The 19,439-nt window shown below is 48.9% G+C and overlaps 1 protein-coding gene across 3 annotated transcripts; it reads right to left on the minus strand.

Moving 5' to 3' along the window:
- Positions 1–16: 16 nt before the first annotated feature.
- MRPS18A (mitochondrial ribosomal protein S18A) lies at positions 17–18,037 on the minus strand. Of its 3 annotated transcripts, none has more exons than XM_033217293.1 (6): positions 17,786–18,037; positions 11,228–11,259; positions 8,345–8,452; positions 4,686–4,809; positions 4,395–4,464; positions 17–723 (listed from the first exon to the last, which is right to left on the minus strand). In XM_033217293.1, the coding sequence occupies exons 1-6, from the start codon at positions 17,895–17,897 to the stop codon at positions 579–581; spliced, it is 591 nt and encodes a 196-aa protein (XP_033073184.1). In that variant the 5' UTR covers positions 17,898–18,037; the 3' UTR covers positions 17–578. The 3 variants fall into 3 exon arrangements, with proteins under 3 accessions (XP_033073184.1, XP_033073185.1, XP_033073183.1); XM_033217294.1 differs by adding an exon at positions 13,501–13,587 and having other exon boundaries at positions 124–723; positions 4,395–4,809; positions 17,786–17,917; XM_033217292.1 differs by having other exon boundaries at positions 124–723; positions 4,395–4,809; positions 17,786–17,943.
- Positions 18,038–19,439: the final 1,402 nt, after the last annotated feature.

The following is a 19,439-nucleotide window of genomic DNA, read 5'->3' on the forward strand; positions in this document are numbered from 1 at the left end:
GGAGGTGACAACCAGGGCCCCTTTGAGGAAGGCAGTTTCTTGGATTCACACGAGAGCGGCAAGTGTGTCAGGTAGCCCACCTTGGCTCCTTGCAGCTCCCCCAGAGTAAGGAGCTCACAGCTGTCATGAAGAGGATGGGACCTGTTTGGCCCATGAATTCCTTCCAATTGACTCATTGGCCCCATCACAAGAGATCAGTGACTCAACGCTCTGCACCCAACCGGAAATGTACCCAGGACCCCCTGCACTTCCCAAGCAGTGAGCACACACCCAGTGGGTAAGCCCACGAGCCCAGTTTTTGACATTGCATTTGGGCAAAACTCCTGTCCCCAGCACTGAGCATGGCCCAAGCCCCACAGCAGCTGGCAAGGGACCCAACTGCCCTGCCTGCCTTTAGCTCCCAGCATTGCTACTGCGCAAGCCAAGGGTACTGAAGTTAGTCCCACTGTCCCCTGTCCATCCATGTCGGAGGGGCCAGGCCATCGTGGTCTGGAGTATAGTTGTGGCTGAGGGCTTATGAGTGTGCCTCTTACTCCCCAGCACAGGTGCAGGAGGAACTCTGGAAGCCCTGCTCTCTGTCACTGATACAGCTTCCAAGGTGTTCTTGAGTAGCAGACATTGTCCCTTAGAAGGGGTGACCCCACAGGCATGTGCACCCTGTTCCAGCGGGGGCCTTTTTTGTAGATGGACTTGACGGAGCCAGGAGCCCAGCGCGTCAGGTACCTGTGGAGGGAGAACAAAGAGGTGCCTGTGAGGGCTGGGGGCCCAAGCTGGAATTGGGAGAGTGGAGCACTGCCTCCTCAGGCCAGGCCACGGTTGGGCAAGCAAATCCTTTCACCAGTTTCCCTTTCCTGAAGTGCAGGGATTTTCCTGGGAGTAACTGCTGAGCGTCCTCTAAACAGATGGGCTGGGCTCTTGCTGCCGCAAGCCTGTGTGGCCAGGGTCAGGCAGCCCAGGGCCACAAGCTCCCTTGATCTTTTTTTTTTTTTTTTTGAGACAGAGTCTTGCTCTGTCACCAGGCTGGAGTGCAGTGGCGTGATCTTGGCTCAATGCAACCTCCACTTCCTGGGTTCAAGCCATTCTCCTGCCTCAGTCTCCTGAGTAGCTGGAATTACAGGTGCCCACCACCACACCCAGCTAATTTTGTATTTTTAGTAGAGATGGGGTTTCGCCATGTTGGCCAGGATATTCTTGATCTCCTGACCTCGTGATCAGCCTGCCTCAGCCTCCCAAAGTGCTGGGATTACAGGTGTGAGCCACCGTGCCCGGCCCCCTTGATCTTTATAACAGTCAATGTTGGTGTGTGTTTGCTGAGGAAAAGGCAGAAAAGAGGCTGCCTGAAGAGCAGATCATTCCTCTCTGGCCTCAACCACGGGGCGAGAAGAGCTGATGTAAGGGCCTGGAGGAACCCACTACTCTTCCCCATTTGGCTCACTCTGCTACCCCAGCCTTCAGGGAACTCCCCACGGTACCATAACCGGTGTAAGACCCCTGCCCCTCACCCAACCTGTGATGGGAATCAAGGGGTAAGGGCCCATGGGCGCGGCCCTAGCCTAGGAAGGTTCCTGTAAGTAGGAGGGGGGTGGGGAAAGATGGCTGCCGCCCATGGACCTTTGGCCTCCTTTGGGGATGGCCAGGGCCCTGATAGTTCCCAGAAAAGTGGCTCATGCCGGCTGGGACTGGGTTTTACTCTGTCCAGAATAAAACTTGGATCCTGTCCAGAAAGGCCCATCCTTCATTCTGAAAGCTCAGCCATGACAAACGCCAGGAATCCTCCCCTGCCTCCATTTTAGGTTGGGGCTCAACCCAGCTGTCTCTAGAGACCGTCAAAGAAAAAGTTTTTTTATTAAAAAAAATCAATAACCTTAGCTAAAAACTCTTAGATAAAAGAAGTGAAAAAATGATTGCTGATTTATGCAGTTCAGCTGAGCTCTGCTGGACCTTGGTCTTCTGCTGCCAGCCCTGCGTTGAGGTGCTGACCTGCACTCCAAGTGTGTGCTGGGCAGGGAGGGGAGGGCCTTCCGTGTGTCTCCCGGAACTGTCACTGCCCTGGCCAGGGTGATGACTGTGAAGGAGGCTAGCTACAGGGACTGCTTTTTTTTTTTCTTGAGACAAAGTCTCGCTCTGTCGCCCAAGCTGGAGTGCAGTGGCACCATCTCGGCTCACTGCAACTTCCGCCTCCTGGGTTTAAGCGATTCCCCTGCCTCTCAGCCTCTGGAATAGCTTGGATTACAGCGCCCGCCAAAACGCCTGGCTAATTTTTGTATTTTTAGTAGAGACGTGGTTTCACCATGTTGGCCAGGCTGGTCTTGAACTCCTGACCTCAAGTGATGCACCCGCCTTGGCCTCCCAAAGTGCTGGGATTACAGGTGTGAGGAGACTGCTTTTTCAATGGTCGGTGGTGCTGGGTGACGGAAGAGTAAGGTAAAGGGAGGGGACCAGGGATGGCCCCTTTGCTGGCCTCTCCCAGGCTTCAGAGGGGTACATGAAGAGATGGGGTATGGGAGCAGGCTCCCCAGAAGGGGTGCTCATTGAGATTTGGGGATGCAGAGGATAAGCTGAAAAGGTTCTCCAGAGCCACTGCCCTAAAGCTGTTCTTTCTCCCGTGCCTTGGAGAGGCAAGCTGGGCTTTAGCTGGCCTTGGGCCTGATGCCTGTGCCACATGGAGCAGCCAGCCGGCAGGGGGTGGGCTGGGTGGCCTCCAGCCAGCTCTTTGGGAACACCCCAACTCTAGCAAGAACCAAGTCTCTTTCCTAAACCAGCCCCTTCCTACCTCTCCTGAAGGGGCAGCAGGAGGAGGGACAAAGTATGGCTCCACCAGGCCCCAGCAGAGCCTGGGCCCATGCATGGCAGCATTAAACGAGACTCCCCTGCAAGGGAATCCATTTCCTTCGTAGCCTGAACTCCCTCTCCCGCTCAGGGTGGCCTTTTGCAACCGACAAGCCCCCACACATCATCAATCCTGTGTCACGTTAAAGGATGCCGGATGTATGGGAGGGTGCCTGGCCTAGCTTCAAAGGTCTGAGGCAGGATGGATTGTGTCCTCAGGCCTGCTGCTGTCTCTTAAAAAGCCAGAGGGGGTGGGCTCAACCCCCAAATGGTCCATAGCACAGTTAGGAGACATAGGAAGAGGTTAGCATGTCCTGCTTTCCAAGAGCTGCTGGCAGATGGCTGAGCTAGCAATGTGGGGGGTGCAGGTAGAGATGGACACACAGCCAGGGTGCTGGCATGGTGTTGGTAAAGGTCCAGCTCTGACTTAGCCTCCAGGGACAGAGAGGCAGTGTACCAGGAAGAAGCCCTGCATTCCTACATCCCACAACCCCTGCAGCCCCTTACCCTCCATGCCTGAGTTCTGGTGGGGAACAGCCTAGGAGGTTTGCTGGGGGCTGAGGCGTTTGCTTTGTGTCAGTCATCTTTGATACCTTACAGAGAGCAATTCCATTAAAAAAAGGACAAACACTGCAAATACTTTTGCACCAACCTAATATGTTCCTCACTCCAGTCTGGGAACCACCAGCTGGACAGGAGGAAAGGGCCATTCGCAGGGAAGAGGAACCCCCTCAAATCAATTCTACAGACCTGGCTCTATTCTCAACAAGGGGATACTAGAGATCTAGGACTATGTGAGTGTGCTGATGCCAGAGAGGAGGGAAGAAGGGAACTTGCAATGGGACAGCTGCTTGAATGTCAGACAAGAATCTGCCCCCATTCTACAGGGTCCTGCTTAGACTAAAAGGCAGACAGAGTGATTCCAGGGGCTGGGGGCCATCCTCTCCTTCTCTATATGAACTCAAGGCCTCGTAGGCTGCCACATGGCGCTGTGTAGGTTGTTAACTGTACAACTCTGGGGAGCACTATTTGTGACCTAGTCTACATGGATATTACCCTGAAGCTGTCCAGTGTGCGACCTGCACAGCTTTATTCAGTGGCACTAACCCAGGAGGCCCTCCCATTTCTAAGGCCTTCTGTCCTCTAATAACCCCAGCACTGGAGAGAGCTGGGATACTGAAAGTTTGTAGTAGTACTAACGTCCCCATAGCAACCCAGTGTGATGTCATAAATGGGGGATTAGCACATTCTAATGCCCAATCAGCAGGCCTCTACCCTCCTTGCCCCTTTGCTAAGGGCACTACAGGGGAGGAAAGAGGCTGAGGCAAAAGAAGAAGCAGAGGAAAGAGGCTGAGGCAAAGAAGGCAACAGAAGAAGCAAAGACTGCAGCAGGGGTAGACTGATGGGGGTGGATGCTCAAGCTGGCAGGGAATGGAACAGACAGCCAAGGTGCATAGCTTTCCTGAGCTGTGGGATGATTTCCGGCAAATAGCTTCCCCAGTGGAAGCCAGTGAAGGCTAAGGGCCCGCAGAATGCTCAGGTTGTTCACATCCAGGCTTGCTTACCGGTTGAGTTGAGGTTTGCTCTTCGGAACAACTCCTTCAGGAAGCCGAGGCCTGTGATTTGGTAATAGACCTGAGTGGGGGGAAGATGGGATAGTCTTTGCAGCTCCCTCTGCAGCTCTGAGGGGGCCAGAGGGAAAGCCCAAGGGAGTGGGGAGGTTGGCATTGGGTGGTCAGTATAATTAACATTCTGGATATCCTCTTTTCTTCCAGGAGGGGCTGAAACATGGGGCAGCCGGGTAGGGAGAGAGCACCTGCAGCCCTCTGCCTCTCTTGGTCCCCAGGGCCTTCTACCTGCTCGGTGGGCCATCTTCACACACTCCTCAATCTTGCGGTGTTCTTCCCGGCATAGGCCTGTGATCTTTCGCGGCAGCATGCCTCCATGAGGCCGGATGAACTGGCTAAGCAGCAGAACATCCTAGTGGAAACCGAAAATAGGGGATGAGGGTCAGCTGGGCTTGCCTTTGATGCTGGGAAGCTAGGGCTTCATGGTCTACAGGGGAGGCTGATGTCTCCTGGGAACCTGGCTGAGATCACTTTCTCCACACAGAGTTTTGCACACTGGTCTGCTACCTTCACCCAACCAAGGTTAATCCCAACTTAGTAAGATTTTCTGTACCCCATTACCAACCCCAAGAGCTCCCAGCTTCTCTATGATTTTTTTTTTTTTTAAGGCAAGGGCTCACTCTGTTGCCCAGGCTGGAGTACAGTGGTGCAATCTTGGGTCACTGCAATCTCTGCCTCCCAATCTCTTGCTCAAGTGATCCTCCCACCTCAGCCTCCTGAGGAGCTGGGACTACAGGTGCGTGCCACCATGCCTGGCTAATTTTTTAGAGATGGGGTCTCGCTATGTTGCCCAAGCTGGTCTCGAACTCCTGGGCTCAAACAATCTGCCCACCTTGGCCTCCCAGAGTTCTGGGATTGCACCCCTACACCTAGCCTCATGAGATCTTCTGATAGACTAGGTTAGAGAACAGAAACTCTTCAAGAAGTGTCACCAATCTTTTATGAACCTGAAGCATCTTTCTTGGATAAAATGTCTGCTCAGGTGGGGTTAGGAGGCATGCCATATGTTTCCACACAAGAGGAAAACCTGTAACATTTTAGACCTTAAGGTCTATATACCACAAACCAGAGTATATGCAAACAGCCCCTCCACCTCTTGCCATTCCCTCTGAAGTGCTAGGAAGGCATAAAAGCCAAGGAGGATGGAACTAGGGTTGTGAAGTTTAATCTCACATGATCTAGGCCCCCTATAACCAGATCTGAATGGATCCTTGGGCTTCCTTCAGACCATCACATGCTCACCAAGCTGCTTGGGACAGGTCAAAGGAACAGATAAACAGAGCCAGAATCAAGAAAAGGGACCACTTCCCTGCTAGGTCTAAAAGGTTACGATTCCCAGACTGCTTGAGCTCGGGAGTTCGAGACCAGCCTGAGCAACATAGCAAGACCCCATTCTCTTTTTTTTTTTTTTTTTTTTTTTTTTTTTGAGACGGAGTCTCGCACTGCCGCCCAGGCTGGAGTGCAGTGGCCGGATCTCAGCTCACTGCAAGCTCCGCCTCCTGGGTTTACGCCATTCTCCTGCCTCAGCCTCCCAAGCAGCTGGGACTACAGGCGCCCGCCACGTCGCCCGGCTAGTTTTTTGTATTTTTTAGTAGAGACGGGGTTTCATCATGTTAGCCAGGATGGTCTCGATCTCCTGACCTCGTGATCCGCCCGTCTCGGCCTCCCAAAGTGCTGGGATTACAGGCTTGAGCCACCGCGCCCGGCCGAGACCAGCCTGAGCAACATAGCAAGACCCCATTCTCATAGAATGGCTTAAGGGGTTAAAGAAAACTCGCCATTCCCCTCCCTGCAAGTGCCTGGCATGCCAATCTTAGCAGTCAAGTTCCACAAACCAACTTGCTGCCCTGGCAGGCGCCTTGCTGCATAACTGCAGATTTGTTTTAATCACTGGACAGTTCCTGAGGGACCCAGGCCTTCAGTTCCCACCCCTGTACTTTTCAGAATCTGATGAAAAGAATTTGGATTGGATTAATCCAGGGCTAATCAACTGGGCTGGAGGCCCCAGCCCTCCACCGTAGGCTGCCAAGCAAGCTAATAGCTTTGTGCAGCTCAGGTTAATGGTGCTCTGAGTGGAAAGGGGTAAAAGGAAAAACAACTTTAGCCTTTACCTCAGACGGGATTAGATTTCTTCTGCTGGAGAGAGCCAAGTATGTTTCCTGGAAAAAGCTGGTAGGAAGAGTGCCCTACGGTGGCTGGGCGGGTGTGGGGTTTGCTTTCCTATCAGCAGCTGAGGTTCCAAGGATGCCCACAACCCCACTCACTTCCGCATGGTGAGCAGCTGGAAACACTGCCCCTTGCCTGTGTGCTTGCTTTCTGTTACTCCAGGCGGCCATCAGGAGAAGGGCCCCACGACAGAAAGAACCCCCCCACCCCTCAGGGTGGCCTCAAGCCAAGGCTTCCAGCCCACGAGATTAGTTGGGTCACTCTGTTCAGATCCCACGGGCATGTGGCTTCTCCTGCTCTTATCACCTGACCAGGATCTCTGCCTTTAGTCATCCTATTCCACAAAGGGGCATAGGGACAACTTACAGGTCAAACTGGCCCAGAGCCTGCATCACCTGAAACCCAAAAATAGGGTGCTTCATGTCACCAGTGAGAGCTCTGAAGAACAAGTAAGGATTTCTTCAGGGCTGTGTCCTTAGTCCCACGCCCTCCCCATCTCTGGGGAGGAGGTAGTGTAGTCATTAGGAGCACAGGCTCTGCCTGGGCTTTCGTCCCTGGAGTTTGTATCCCAGTTCTGATACTAGCTGGGGGATCTGAGGCAAGTTCACTGACTTCTCCATGCCTCAAATTTCCTCATCTGTAAAATGAGGATGAAACCAGTACCTACTTAATAGGGTTATTGTGAAAACTAAGTGAACTAAAACAGATAAGTACTCAGTGCCTGACAGAGTATGCACTCAATGTCACTTGTTGTTATTATTCACTACTTTCTTCTTTCCCTGGAAACGACTGCACTAGAAGAGCTTGAGCAATCAGGTATCTTTACAGCTCCAATACAGAACGACAGGGTGACGTGTTCCCAGATCACAGTGAGAACCAAGAGTCTGTTGAAATACACCTTCATCATAAAAGAGGAAAGCCAAACCCAGATCATGATTCCATCCCACAAGAGGACAACCCCTGTGAGCTGAGTTAAGGGCCCTAGTGGTCTGAAGCACAACCAGACCACAAACTCAATCAGTGGCTCTCAACCCTGGCTGCTCATTAGAGCCACGGGAGAGCACTGAAAAAATGCTCAGGCTCCACCCCCCGAGGCTGATTCTGCACCGTGACCTCAGTCTCCCAGGCTACTGAAGATGGTGATGGGTCTTCTTCAGAGGGAGAGCTGCAGTGAATGAGACTACATCTACGAAGTGGCTTGGGAGGACCTGGTGGAGCCCATGCATCATTTTTTTTTTTGAGACGGAGTGTCGCTCTGTCGCCCAGGCTGGAGTGCAGTGGCCGGATCTCAGCTCGCTGCAAGCTCCGCCTCCCGGGTTCACGCCATTCTCCTGCCTCAGCCTCCCGAGTAGCTGGGACTACAGGCGCCCGCCACCTCACCCGGCTAGTTTTTTTGTATTTTTTTAGTAGAGACGGGGTTTCACCATGTTAGCCAGGATGGTCTCGATCTCCTGACCTCGTGATCCACCCGTCTCGGCCTCCCAAAGTGCTGGGATTACAGGCTTGAGCCACCGCGCCCGGCCTGCATCATTATTTTTTAAAGCTCCCCAGGTGATTCTAATGCGCAGCCAGGGTTGAGAACAACTGGACAAAATGCTCCCATCTCTGGTGGTTCCATGAAATGCAGCAGTAGCTAAAGCGGGGGGACACTGCTCCAGTTAACCAGGCAATCTGAGAGCTTCATGACACACGGAACTGAGTGTCTCTGTACCCAGACTCACGTCATAGTTATACTTGTGCTTCAGGTTCCAACGGCAGATGGGGCACTGGCCAGAGGGGTTAGGAGGATTTGGACTGCCCTTGGGAGTCGCTGTGAGACGGCCTTCAATCTAGGAGACAGAGAAAGAGAGCCAGTGTGAGAGACAGGGCCTGCGTGGAGCCACATTATCTTTGCACAAACCCCCAAATGATGGGAATGCTGGTGAAAGTTTACCTTGGGGGTTCTTGTGGGAGTAGCTAAGAGGTTTCTCTGCCTGAACTGTGGTGTTTACTCTGTAGCTGCTGTATGCTAGGCCTTGAGATAGCTACAGGGATGTGGTTTGGTGGCTTACAGGGGTAATGGAAACCATCTGAACTTAATACCAGTGGCAAGAGGGAGGGAGGGGTTTGCTGTATCAATTGAATGCTACCTTTCCTTCCTCAAAAGAAAAAACAAAGGCACCAGAACACTATACTTTTTCCCCTCCCTGGCTTTTGGGGGAAAGTAACACATGCACATGGTAAAAAGTTTCAAGTGGCACAGGGATATAGAGTCCAAAGAAAGCATCCCTTCCATCCCACATGTCCTCCTAGGGGGAAAATGCAGTTCCCAGCTTTATCTTACAGAGCTAAGGCTATGCCAGTGGGTCTCAACCAGAGGTGATTTTGCTCCCCAGGGGACATATGGCAATGTCTGGAGACATTTTTGATTGTCACGTCTGGGGGAGGGAGTGCTACTGGCATCTAGCAGGGATGTTCTAACCATCCTCTACTGCACAGGACAGCCCTCACAACAAAGAATTACTCAGCCCCAAATGCCAGGAATAGCAAGGCTGAAAAAACCCAGGCTGTGCCATATAAGCAGATATGCAGGCACTCCTTCTGTCTTACAAAAGAAAGGAAAAACTAACACGATACAGATGGGAGGATACATTTCCCTGTCATGCTCCTTGCTTTTATCATTTTGGATGCCACCTTTTAAACCATGCTGAGGCCAAGTGTGAAATGACCTCCCTATCGCTGCTGTATCCTGTGATACAGTTTTGGAATTACTAAGCGCAATAAACCAACGATCTGGGAATTAGCTCCAGTTGCAAGAGGGGAGTTTAGAGAGCCTTGCTGACTGAGGCCATAGGTTATGAGAGTGAGGCTGGGACGGGTCTGGGAGGCTTTGGGAGGGAAGCAACACTGTCTCTTGGGGGAGAAGTGGCACAGGGGAAAGGGGCTGGAAGTACTACTTGGCCGTGCAGGGCACTGCTACCCTCCTTCTGCCACGGCAATCACAACTATGCCAGAAACTGAGATGTTAGAGAAAATTCCCAAGTACATGGTAGGCCTTGGGAGGCAGGTTGCAGTGGGTCAGGGGTTGGGGGGTGGGGAGAATTAACATTTATTGACTCCCCATTATATGTGTAGCTCAGTGCTAAGAATGGTTCACATATATTAGTTCACTTAACCTCCAGAATCTAGTGAGGTAGGTGTCTGATCTTACTTCATAGGGGAGAGAATAATACCCAGTCAGCCATGGCCATGCTGCCAAAGGCACGGATGGGCTCTTCCCTCCCCTGAGGGCTCTCATAGGCCACAATGCCTCCACATCTATTCTACAAACAGCAGACTCATGACCCACATGAAAAACACTCTCTACTCAAAAGTCAGATGTATTTCTTTCCTCCAGTGTGGAGTTTATAGAGTGAATGCTTGTTTTGGCTTTGAATCAAGAAGCCTAAAAGGTACCCTAAGGGGACTGGGGCGGTCCCCTAAAAAGAACTGTTTTAAGGCTAAGTAGTGGAAAGGCAGAGGGAGCATTCTAGGGGGAAACCTAATGGACTTGTCCTGGGAATAAGACTGCCTTGGGAAGGATTGAGCTCGGCTGGCTACCTAAAGGGTTAAATCTCTGGTTGACATGGAAGTTACAGAGGCCTCTGGGAGCTCTGTGGAGTCGCTGAGGATTTCTTGGAGGCATAGAAGGCCATGTGAAAACAACGCTGTTGTCTTTTAAGGATTATAGGATAATCTAGGCCCCATGACTCCCCAAGGAAGGGAGGTGGGATGGGCCCAGGGAACGAAAAGGGGAGTGGGTAGATGAAGAATTGTTCCAACTTTCTTACCAACAGACAAGCCAGGGTGCCAGCTAGGAAGGCCAGGGCCGGGAGAATGTCACTTTTTTTTTTTTTTTTTTGAGACGGAGTCTCGCTCTGTCGCCCAGGCTGGAGTGCAGTGGCCGGATCTCAGCTCACTGCAAGCTCCGCCTCCTGGGTTTACGCCATTCTCTCGCCTCAGCCTCCCGAGTAGCTGGGACTACAGGCACCCGCCATCTCGCCCGGCTAATTTTTTGTATTTTTTTAGTAGAGACGGGGTTTCACCGTGTTAGCCAGGATGGTCTCAATCTCCTGACCTCGTGATCCGCCCGTCTCGGCCTCCCAAAGTGCTGGGATTACAGGCTTGAGCCACCGCGCCCGGCCGAGAATGTCACTTTTTAAATGCATCATATAAGGAGTAGTTTAGTCATTCTAGGCAGAAAAGAAAGGAACTGAGGTCCAGGCTCTTAGCTCTGGGTCAACTTACTGTGGCTCTCTAGGCGTGCAATAATGCCTTAGTTTCCCCTTCGGGAAACTGATTCATCACCCACCAAAGAGCTTATCAGCAAAGGCCTCTGAGACCTTGCTATACAAAAGGCCACTTTAATCAAAGAGCAGATACCTCAGCCCAGGCATAGCAACTGTTCCTGATTAACCACACTATAGCGCACAGCTTGAAAAATAGTAGACTGTGGGATTTATGGTCACTGAGGGAGCTGATTCTGGAGCTGGGCATCCAGTTTGGGCCCCTCCCTCCCTCAGAGGAGTGGCCAGGCAGCTGCAAGTGTTAAAGAGGTTATACATGGCCAACTCAATGATACTTACTATAGTTGTCTTCCCTTCTTGGATCTCCACCACTACAGAGATAAAGGGGGAAAAATTAGGTCAGCCATTTAATAAGGAACAGAGAGTTTCAAATAACAGCTCAAATTCTACATATGTGGAAAAAAGCAGCCTTCCGTCTGTACTCTCTCATGGTCTCCACCTGGAACAGAAAGCACGCAGGTTTCACCCCACTAGTGCCAAGGCTCTATGCCCTTGAGGCGGGGTGGGGGCAAGCCCAGGATGCCCAGGTAGCATCACCTCTCTGGTATGGGATTAAGGAGTTCCACACTGTTTTTGCCTTTCTATGCAAAGATTTATCTTGGTTCTATCCAAAGGGATTGGTCAGATCCTGTCCTACAGTGGCTAGCAATAAAAGAGGGTGGGGTAGCGGTATCTAGAAGACCTTCAAAAGTACCCAAGCAGTGTGTGTTCCTACACAAAGAGAATCAGATAAGAATGGTTTCTGCTTTGAAGAATTAACAATGTAAGATACAGCACTGAACTAACACTATTCCAGTGGCACCCCAGTGAATGAGCAAAAAGACAAATTCACTCCTAGAACACATCCTGAGGGTCGTGAGTGAAATCCTCTCCTCTTCTCCCTGCAGGGTTGCATTTTATTATCTATACTGGAGAGGGCTGATGGACAGGTAGGAATAAGGAGCATGAAGATACTGGGTCCAAGAAGAATTTCAAGTATTGCCATTCCAAACGGAGAGGGATGCCCTCCGTGCTTTGCCTATTTAGGAGAGGCAGTCAGAAGAGAACCTGAAGGCAAGACAACCAGTTGCACACATCTGTCAGGCTAAATACATTTCCTGTCTTACTACCTTACCTAACCAAGATGCAGAATGACAACTTCAACCATCATTCAAAGAAGAACCGAGCCAATAGCCCACATTTCGGATAATATAATCAGATAGTTCTTGGAGATACTCCCTTGCTGACAGTTTCTTTAGAAAGACAGAAGCCAGACTGGGTACAGTGGCTCACGCCTGTAATCCCAGCACTTTGGGAGGCTGAGGTGGGAAGAAATACTTGAGCTCAGGAGTTAAGAGACCAGCCTGCGCAACGTGGCAAAATCCTACAAAAATTACTAAAATTAGCCAGGCATGGTGGCATGCACTTGTAATCCCAGCTACTTGGGAAGGTGATGTGGGAAGACTGCTTGAGCCCAGGAGGTTGAGGCTGCAGTGAGCCATGATCATGCCACTGCATTCCGGCCTGAGGGACAGAGCGAGACCCCATCTCAAACAAACAAACAAACACCAATAAAAAGAGAAGGGACCATCTAAGGAAAAAGGTAGTTGTAACCCAACCAGAGGCCCATGGCAGCATCTGTGATCACTGAGCTCTGTGACCAACACTTAATTGGACACAGACTGCTTGGAATTGTCTCTTATTTGTCTTCTGGGCAACCCATTCATAAAGACTCACTGCTCCAAAACAACCAACCTGACAGCCTCTCAGTGTCCAACACCAGACATAAAAAGGAATAACAATGACTAGAAAAGCCCTGAGGCTTTCTCTAGAGAACACTGTAGTTATTAATCAATTCAAAGACAACCTAGGTTTTTCAATGTAAAAGAAAATGCGTCACCTCACACACAGATCTACTTGTACAGAACACAGACCAACCCAAGAATGGGATTTGAGTAAGACTCAATGTGGTCCTCAGTCTGGAAGCCAGCATAGCTGCAGAGGGAAGGTCACTGCAATACGTCAGTCTGCAGAATCAACCTACAAATGGAGGATGGGGAGAAATGAAGGGAGGTAGGAGGCCGGCACATCCCCAGTCCAGTAGGGGTTCCAGGCACCCTGCAACTCTGCAAATTTGCAAAAACCAAGTTGAGAGACAACCTAATCTGAGCAACAAGTAGGGGGGAAAGTTTCCAAGAATCCCCAAAGGAAACAAAAGGAGAGACACGTTCTGGTACCACTGGAGTCAGCAGAAGAACAATGCCCTGAAACACAAGTGGATAAACATGTGGTTCCCTGCTTGGTGGAGGCACTTGGGTCCTAACCATGAGGTAAACAAGTCTAACAAAACACACATCACTCCCGGCAAAGTACCAAATCCTGAAGTCATCCCACTGGCCCCTGGAAAACAGATCAAAGCCCATGGCAAGCTCCACTGTTCACAAGCTCCCCCTCCACACAGCAACTCTGAGCCAGTGAATCATCTTACTAGAAGCCAGTGGGTAAAACAATAGGCAGATGCTTATCTAACAGAGACAATCTGTCAAACCAGAAGGAATGACTTGAGAACTCACGTTGAACTGACATCGATCAGGGTGGTGTCTTAGTGCAGGAGAAGGCCCTGTTGGAGCCTGGGGAGGCCCTTAGTAGATTTTAAGCCTCTGGAAAGAGGAGATAGGAATCAAAATAGTATTGATTTACAGCGTGCATACAAAAATGTGTCAAAACCAAACAAAACCTGAGATCCATTTTGTTCCTGGCTGCCTCCCTACTCAAGAGAAGCGGGGGTGGCTAAGAAAAGCTGGACTGAGAGATTTAGGCACTAATAGAAAACTTGTTTAGAAAAAGATGGAATCACCCTTGTGTTCTGCGATATGGCAGTATCTAGTAAGCTAAGCAAAGAGATGAAGTAGTTTTCTAAACTAGAACTAAGGGCCAAAATCTTTCCAGATAAGCACTTCTCATACACATGAAATAATTTGTCCCACATGAGGCAACACATTTGCTGGGCACTTGTGGACTGTACAGCTTCGTTCTACCTACTGTGGAGAGTTACAGTAGAATAGAAGCCGCAGTCTTTGCCCTAGAGGAGGAAAAGAACTAAACTCTGTATGGGAACTTGACTGTAATAAAGTCCATGCCTTGTAAAAAGGTCCTTTGAGTACTTCAGTAAATACTTGCCTAGGATGGAGTCCAAGATAACTGAATTATAATAGTCTAGAACAAATGGCATTGTGGTGAGATTGCAGTGAATGCAAAAGGAGGAGAGGGGGTGACACCTATAGTCTCAGCTACTCAGGAGGATCACCTGAGCTAAGGAATTAGAGGCCAGCCTGGGCAACACAGCAAGACTCTGTCTCTTAAACAACAACAACAAACATGGAAAATGCAAAAAACCTTGATGGCCACATGAACAGACATAGTGAACTGCAGCCATGTAAAGACCTAACTGGTTATTAAAAGAGGAAGTGAAAAAGGATGAGGAGTGCAGGGCACTGCTGAAGTGCCCAGAGACCAAGGTCCCTCTTGGAGAGGATCTGTGGAAACCAGGGCCCAAGCAGAGTAGGAAAGACTGGAGTAACTGATGGCTGGGCAGTGGCCCTAATAGTCTTATGTAGGGTCAGGGAGAGGAGTGCCATGTTTGGGATGTGTGCTTGCATTTCTGGCCACTGACCACCTTTCGCAAACACCTTCCTGCCTCAAGCCCTGCTTCCTCCAGTTCATCTTTAATTCTACCATTGAAGTTTCTGGTTCCCTCATCACCTCCCTTTCTTTCCCTTGGACCCCTGAAGGAACGTCCCTCTGACCTATGCTTCAGAATGAGGAGTTAGCAGGTTACTCTGGACTATGTCCCCTGAATTCTTTAAAGACGCCAACTCACTCCTCTCTCAAAGCTTTTATATGGGACTGCCCAACCTGCCAGGCATATCCTTGTCTGAAATGTTAGGTCTTCCAGAAGGCCTTCTTAACTGACTGAAAGAGATGAAGCAAATTCCCTTTGGCCTTTGCTCAATTCAATATACCCTTCTCTAAGTGGCTGATAGATCATGACTTAATTTATATATATTTTTAAAATTTTATTTTAAATACATTTCCTTCACAAGGACTCTAAGAGGGATAAGGGAGGAATGAGATCCAATATAGTCTCTGCTAAATCTGGCAGTGCCAACCATAAAGGCATTAAACAGTCTTTGGCAAGTTAACTGCTAAGAGCTTTCAGGGAAGGAGGGAACAATAAGGAAGGCCCTGCCATGGAATACCAAGGTGATGTTACTGGTGGAGAGGGAAGAGGGCTGGCTCCACTTCCAACTCCATGACTTATTAGACATGTGATGCTGGGCAAGCTATTAAACCCCTTGGGACTGCATTTCCTCATTTATAAAAATGAGGACAGTTAATATCCACCTTTAAGGTGTTTTTGAGAAAACTGAATAAATGTATGTGGAAAACCTAGCACAGTATTTGAAGCAGGCACAGTAAGTCACAATTTCTATTTTTGTCCTCCTTCAGTCTTGCTTTTTCCATAATAATCTTTTTTTGGTTTTGTGTATCTCTCTGGTCAAACTTTAAACCAGGCTTTCTCAACAGCAGCAGGACTGCCATTTTGGGCCAGAAGGTTCTTTGTTGTGGGGAACTGACTTGTGCATTATGTTTAGCAGCATCCCTTACCTCTACCCCCCAGATGCCAGTAGTACCAGTTGTGACAACCAAAAATGTCTGCAGACATGGCCAATTGTTCCTGGGGGACAAAACTGCCCCCCCAGTTGAAACTTTAGACTGAAAGTTTTCATAGACAGGAAAACTGGTGCTCAGTCCTCATAAGCTGACTAAAATCATGTATTATTATCTGATACTTCGAAAAGTAAGATGCTTGAATATTTTCAGCAAGAGACCCAGCTTCTTTCCCATACATTTAAATTCTATGTGTACAATATTGTTTGAGTGTCACATATACCAGCTGAGACTAGTCAAAATTAGTTATATGTACAATACTTTATGCCTTACAAATAATGGATAGAATAGCAAAATAAAATGTTTTCATTTAAAAGCTTTGAAGACAGGTTATTCTTAAGAATATAGAATATGGCAGTGCCTTCATGTAGAATCACATTAATTCAACCTAACATTTAGATGAAGGCCTTCAGAGACCCATTTGATCCATTTTTCGTGTTTTTAAAGAGGTAGGGGTTCTCACTATGTCGCCCAGGTTAGACTCCAATTTCTGAGCCCAAGTGATCCTCCCACCTTGGCCTCCCAAAGTGCTGAGATTAAAGATATGTACCACTGTACCTGGCTTACAGTCCATCATTCCACAAACTCTCCAACTGAAAAAATTCTTTAAGACTCATTTCAAATATTTGTTATTAAAACAAAACAATTCCTCTTGCTTTTTTTTCTGGATAGCAAAATCTGCCTCAACTCTGAATTTCAAAAGACTATGCAAATTGTAGCCAATAGTGTTTGACACTTGGTAGACTCCCCCAAAATGGTATGGAGATGTGCCTATTTTGCAGCATGGGAACAGATGAAACATCCAAATTCTTTCTATCATCTGCATGATTTCTTTAGCGTCTTTATTAATGGATCTACTAATGGATAAGTTAACCAGGCAGTATCCAGACTTTTTTTTCTAGCAAATACTCCCCTTACGGGCTGAATTCTTCAAACATACCTGCTATTTCCATTTCTTCATCAACTATCTCTTTCAATTCTCCAAACTGGATTCCTTGTTTGCCACTCTATTGAAATTGCTATTTGAAAGCTACAAACAGACCTCTTCTGAGACAAATCCAATGGCCCCTTCATTAGGCTCTTCTTTTTAGACTTTTCTGCTCTCTCTGACAACAATGATCACTCTTTTCCACTGGATACTTCTCAGCTTTCGTTAAAGGATATGCTGCCCAATACTATGCCAGATCCTCAAAAAACCCACATCTCTTCTTTTGCACATCACTCATCCTTTCCTGCTTCCAGGAGTACACAAAGGAAGGCTATGTCCTAAAAGACCATTTCACTCTCCGCCAGATTCCATCCTTTTGTGAGCCTGCTCAAGACACATCCTCTTTATGAAAACTTCCAACTGGGTTTGCTGTTTCCAGTAACTGAGTCTCCCTGTACTTCATCACGTAAAAGGCTAACTTGCATTTATTGGAGTGTGCATATACATAATCTCATTGGAACCTAAGCTTTTCAGAAAAAAGGCTGTATTTTCTGTCTCCAGAATTCCTTCACAGCTTGAAGCACATAGCACTTGGCATTTAGTAAGCTCTCAGTTGATGCTCGACTCAGGCCGCTTTCCCAGATTAAGATTAATGAAAAGCTGAACTACCATTCTGCATTTGCCTATGTCTCAGCTATTCAATGGCCTTTCCACTTTGGCCTCCCCTTCACAGGGAGACTAGCGGCCAGGGCAGAGAAAGCCGCCATCAGATCACAGCATTTTGAGAAGAGAAAGTGGAAAGGGAGGCTCTGGGGGGGTACCCAGATGGCCTTCCTTCGTGATCCAGAGACTCTTTAATAAAAGAGACTGTGATTCGGAGAATATAGAAGGGAGAATTAACATGAAAACCCTTTCCAAAAACTTTTCTGAACCTTGGGACAGGTTTCTTTTCTGCTCCTGCTAAGCATGCAGGCTTTTCTCTTCGTCCTCCTCGGTCTCGTGAGGATACTCACAAGGGGCAGGAGATCAAGATAAGGCACCAGGGTCTGGAAGGGGCTTTTAAGCACGCCTGGGGAGCCGGTACCTCCTAAGTTTCAGAATCGCACGAAGGAAAGGGAGGAAGGGGCGCACCGGGGCTGGCGGAAGCAATCTCCGCCGCTCTTCTCAATTTCAGGAGGTTGCTGGTACGCATGACTCACCTTCCCTGAACCCGCGAGCTGGAAGCCGAGACCAGCTGGTCGCTGCCGGGCCCGCTAGGAGCCCACGCAGAAGCCGCCCACAGGCGGACACCAGACCCTTGAAGGCCGCCATCTTCAGAAACCTACCCTGACCTCTTGTCCATTTCCGCTTCCGGAAGGTGGCGCGCGCCGCCGCAGTGGTGGGGCAGGAACGGCGGGGGCGGGGTTGTAGTTCGTTTACTCCTGTCACGTTTCTTCTCTCACCTGTCTGCTTTGGGGTAAGAAGAGAGGCTTCTGCGTCAAGCCTATATTTCGTGTTGAGGATCTAGGGGAGGTCTTCTAGCTCCTGTCTGCCAATGCCTGCAAATCTTCAAGGTTGCATTCGTTTCTTGGAAGGCTTCCTTAGGAAAATCGCACGCAACACCCCTACCTAAGTATTTAAAGTTTTCTCTTCACTGCACGTCAGCTGTGGACTTTCAGCTTCTGTGACTGGGCTAGACCTCTACAGGAGAGGCTGAAATGGTTAGGAACTCTGGCTCTGGAGTATAGGATATCAGGCAGACCATGGATAGAATTGATACCACCTTCTTCCCTGACCACTGCCACACTGATCTTTGATTTGCATGTACTTTGACCTCTCTCTAGCCCCAGGGCCTTGACACAAGCTGTTTCCTTTGTCTACTCTTTAGTTGTCTAGTTAGCTTCTACTTATTTCTTAGAGCTTGCCTCAAACCTTATTTCCTTATTTGCTTGACTGCCCATTCTCAGCACCAGATGCCTCTCTGTCTTAGTGCTTGGGACAATTTCAGTTTTATGTTTGTTTTGTATGTGTCTTCTCACAGACTGTAAGCTCCATGAAGGCAGGAACATTGTTTTCTGTTGACTCTCACATCTCCAGCACTTAATATAGTTCCTGACACATAATAAGAGTACAATATATACTTGTTGAATGAATGAGTAGAATCTATTTTATAGGGCCTAGGGGAGGACTAGACCCTGAAAATTAGATGTGATAAAACATAAGTGATCGACTGGGTGTGGTGGCTCATGCCTGTAATCCCAGCACTTTGGGAGGCTGAGGCGGGTGGATTACCTGAGGTCAGGAGTTCAAGACCAGCCTGACCAGCATGGTGAAATCCCATCTCTACTAAAAATACAAAAATTAGGTGGGTGTGGTGGTGGGCACCTGTAATCCCAGACACTTGGGAGGCTGAGGCAGGAGAATCGCTTGAACCCAGGAGGTGGAGGTTGCAGTGAGCCAAGATTGCACCACTGCCGTCCAGCCTGGGCAACAAGAGTGAAACTCCGTCTCAAAGACAAAACCAAACCAAACCAAACCAAAACAAAACAAAAGTGCTCAATAAACATAAGCTAGTTAATAGAGCAGTTATGGAGATGACTCTTTTCACAAGTTGGACTCACTTGTGTTGTAAGGAAGCTTATGGTACCAAGGAGAAAATACAGCTGCCCAGTTTTTCCTCTTTTAGATTTGTGGGACATATAGGATGTTCCTCTGGAGCTCCATAGGGAAGGAAAATCATTCACAACTCAGTTCTTCCACTTGGAAGGATAATTTCCACCTTCCGTAATAAGCCTGAAGAGGGATTTTCTAGTTATCCATCTCTGATTCATAGATGGGAAAAGTCAGGCTTATTAAATGACATAGGATGTTTTC

Source organism: Trachypithecus francoisi, unplaced genomic scaffold (assembly GCF_009764315.1).
Source record: "Trachypithecus francoisi isolate TF-2019V2 unplaced genomic scaffold, Tfra_2.0 Lachesis_group10, whole genome shotgun sequence".
Classification (NCBI taxonomy): Eukaryota; Metazoa; Chordata; class Mammalia; order Primates; family Cercopithecidae; genus Trachypithecus; species Trachypithecus francoisi.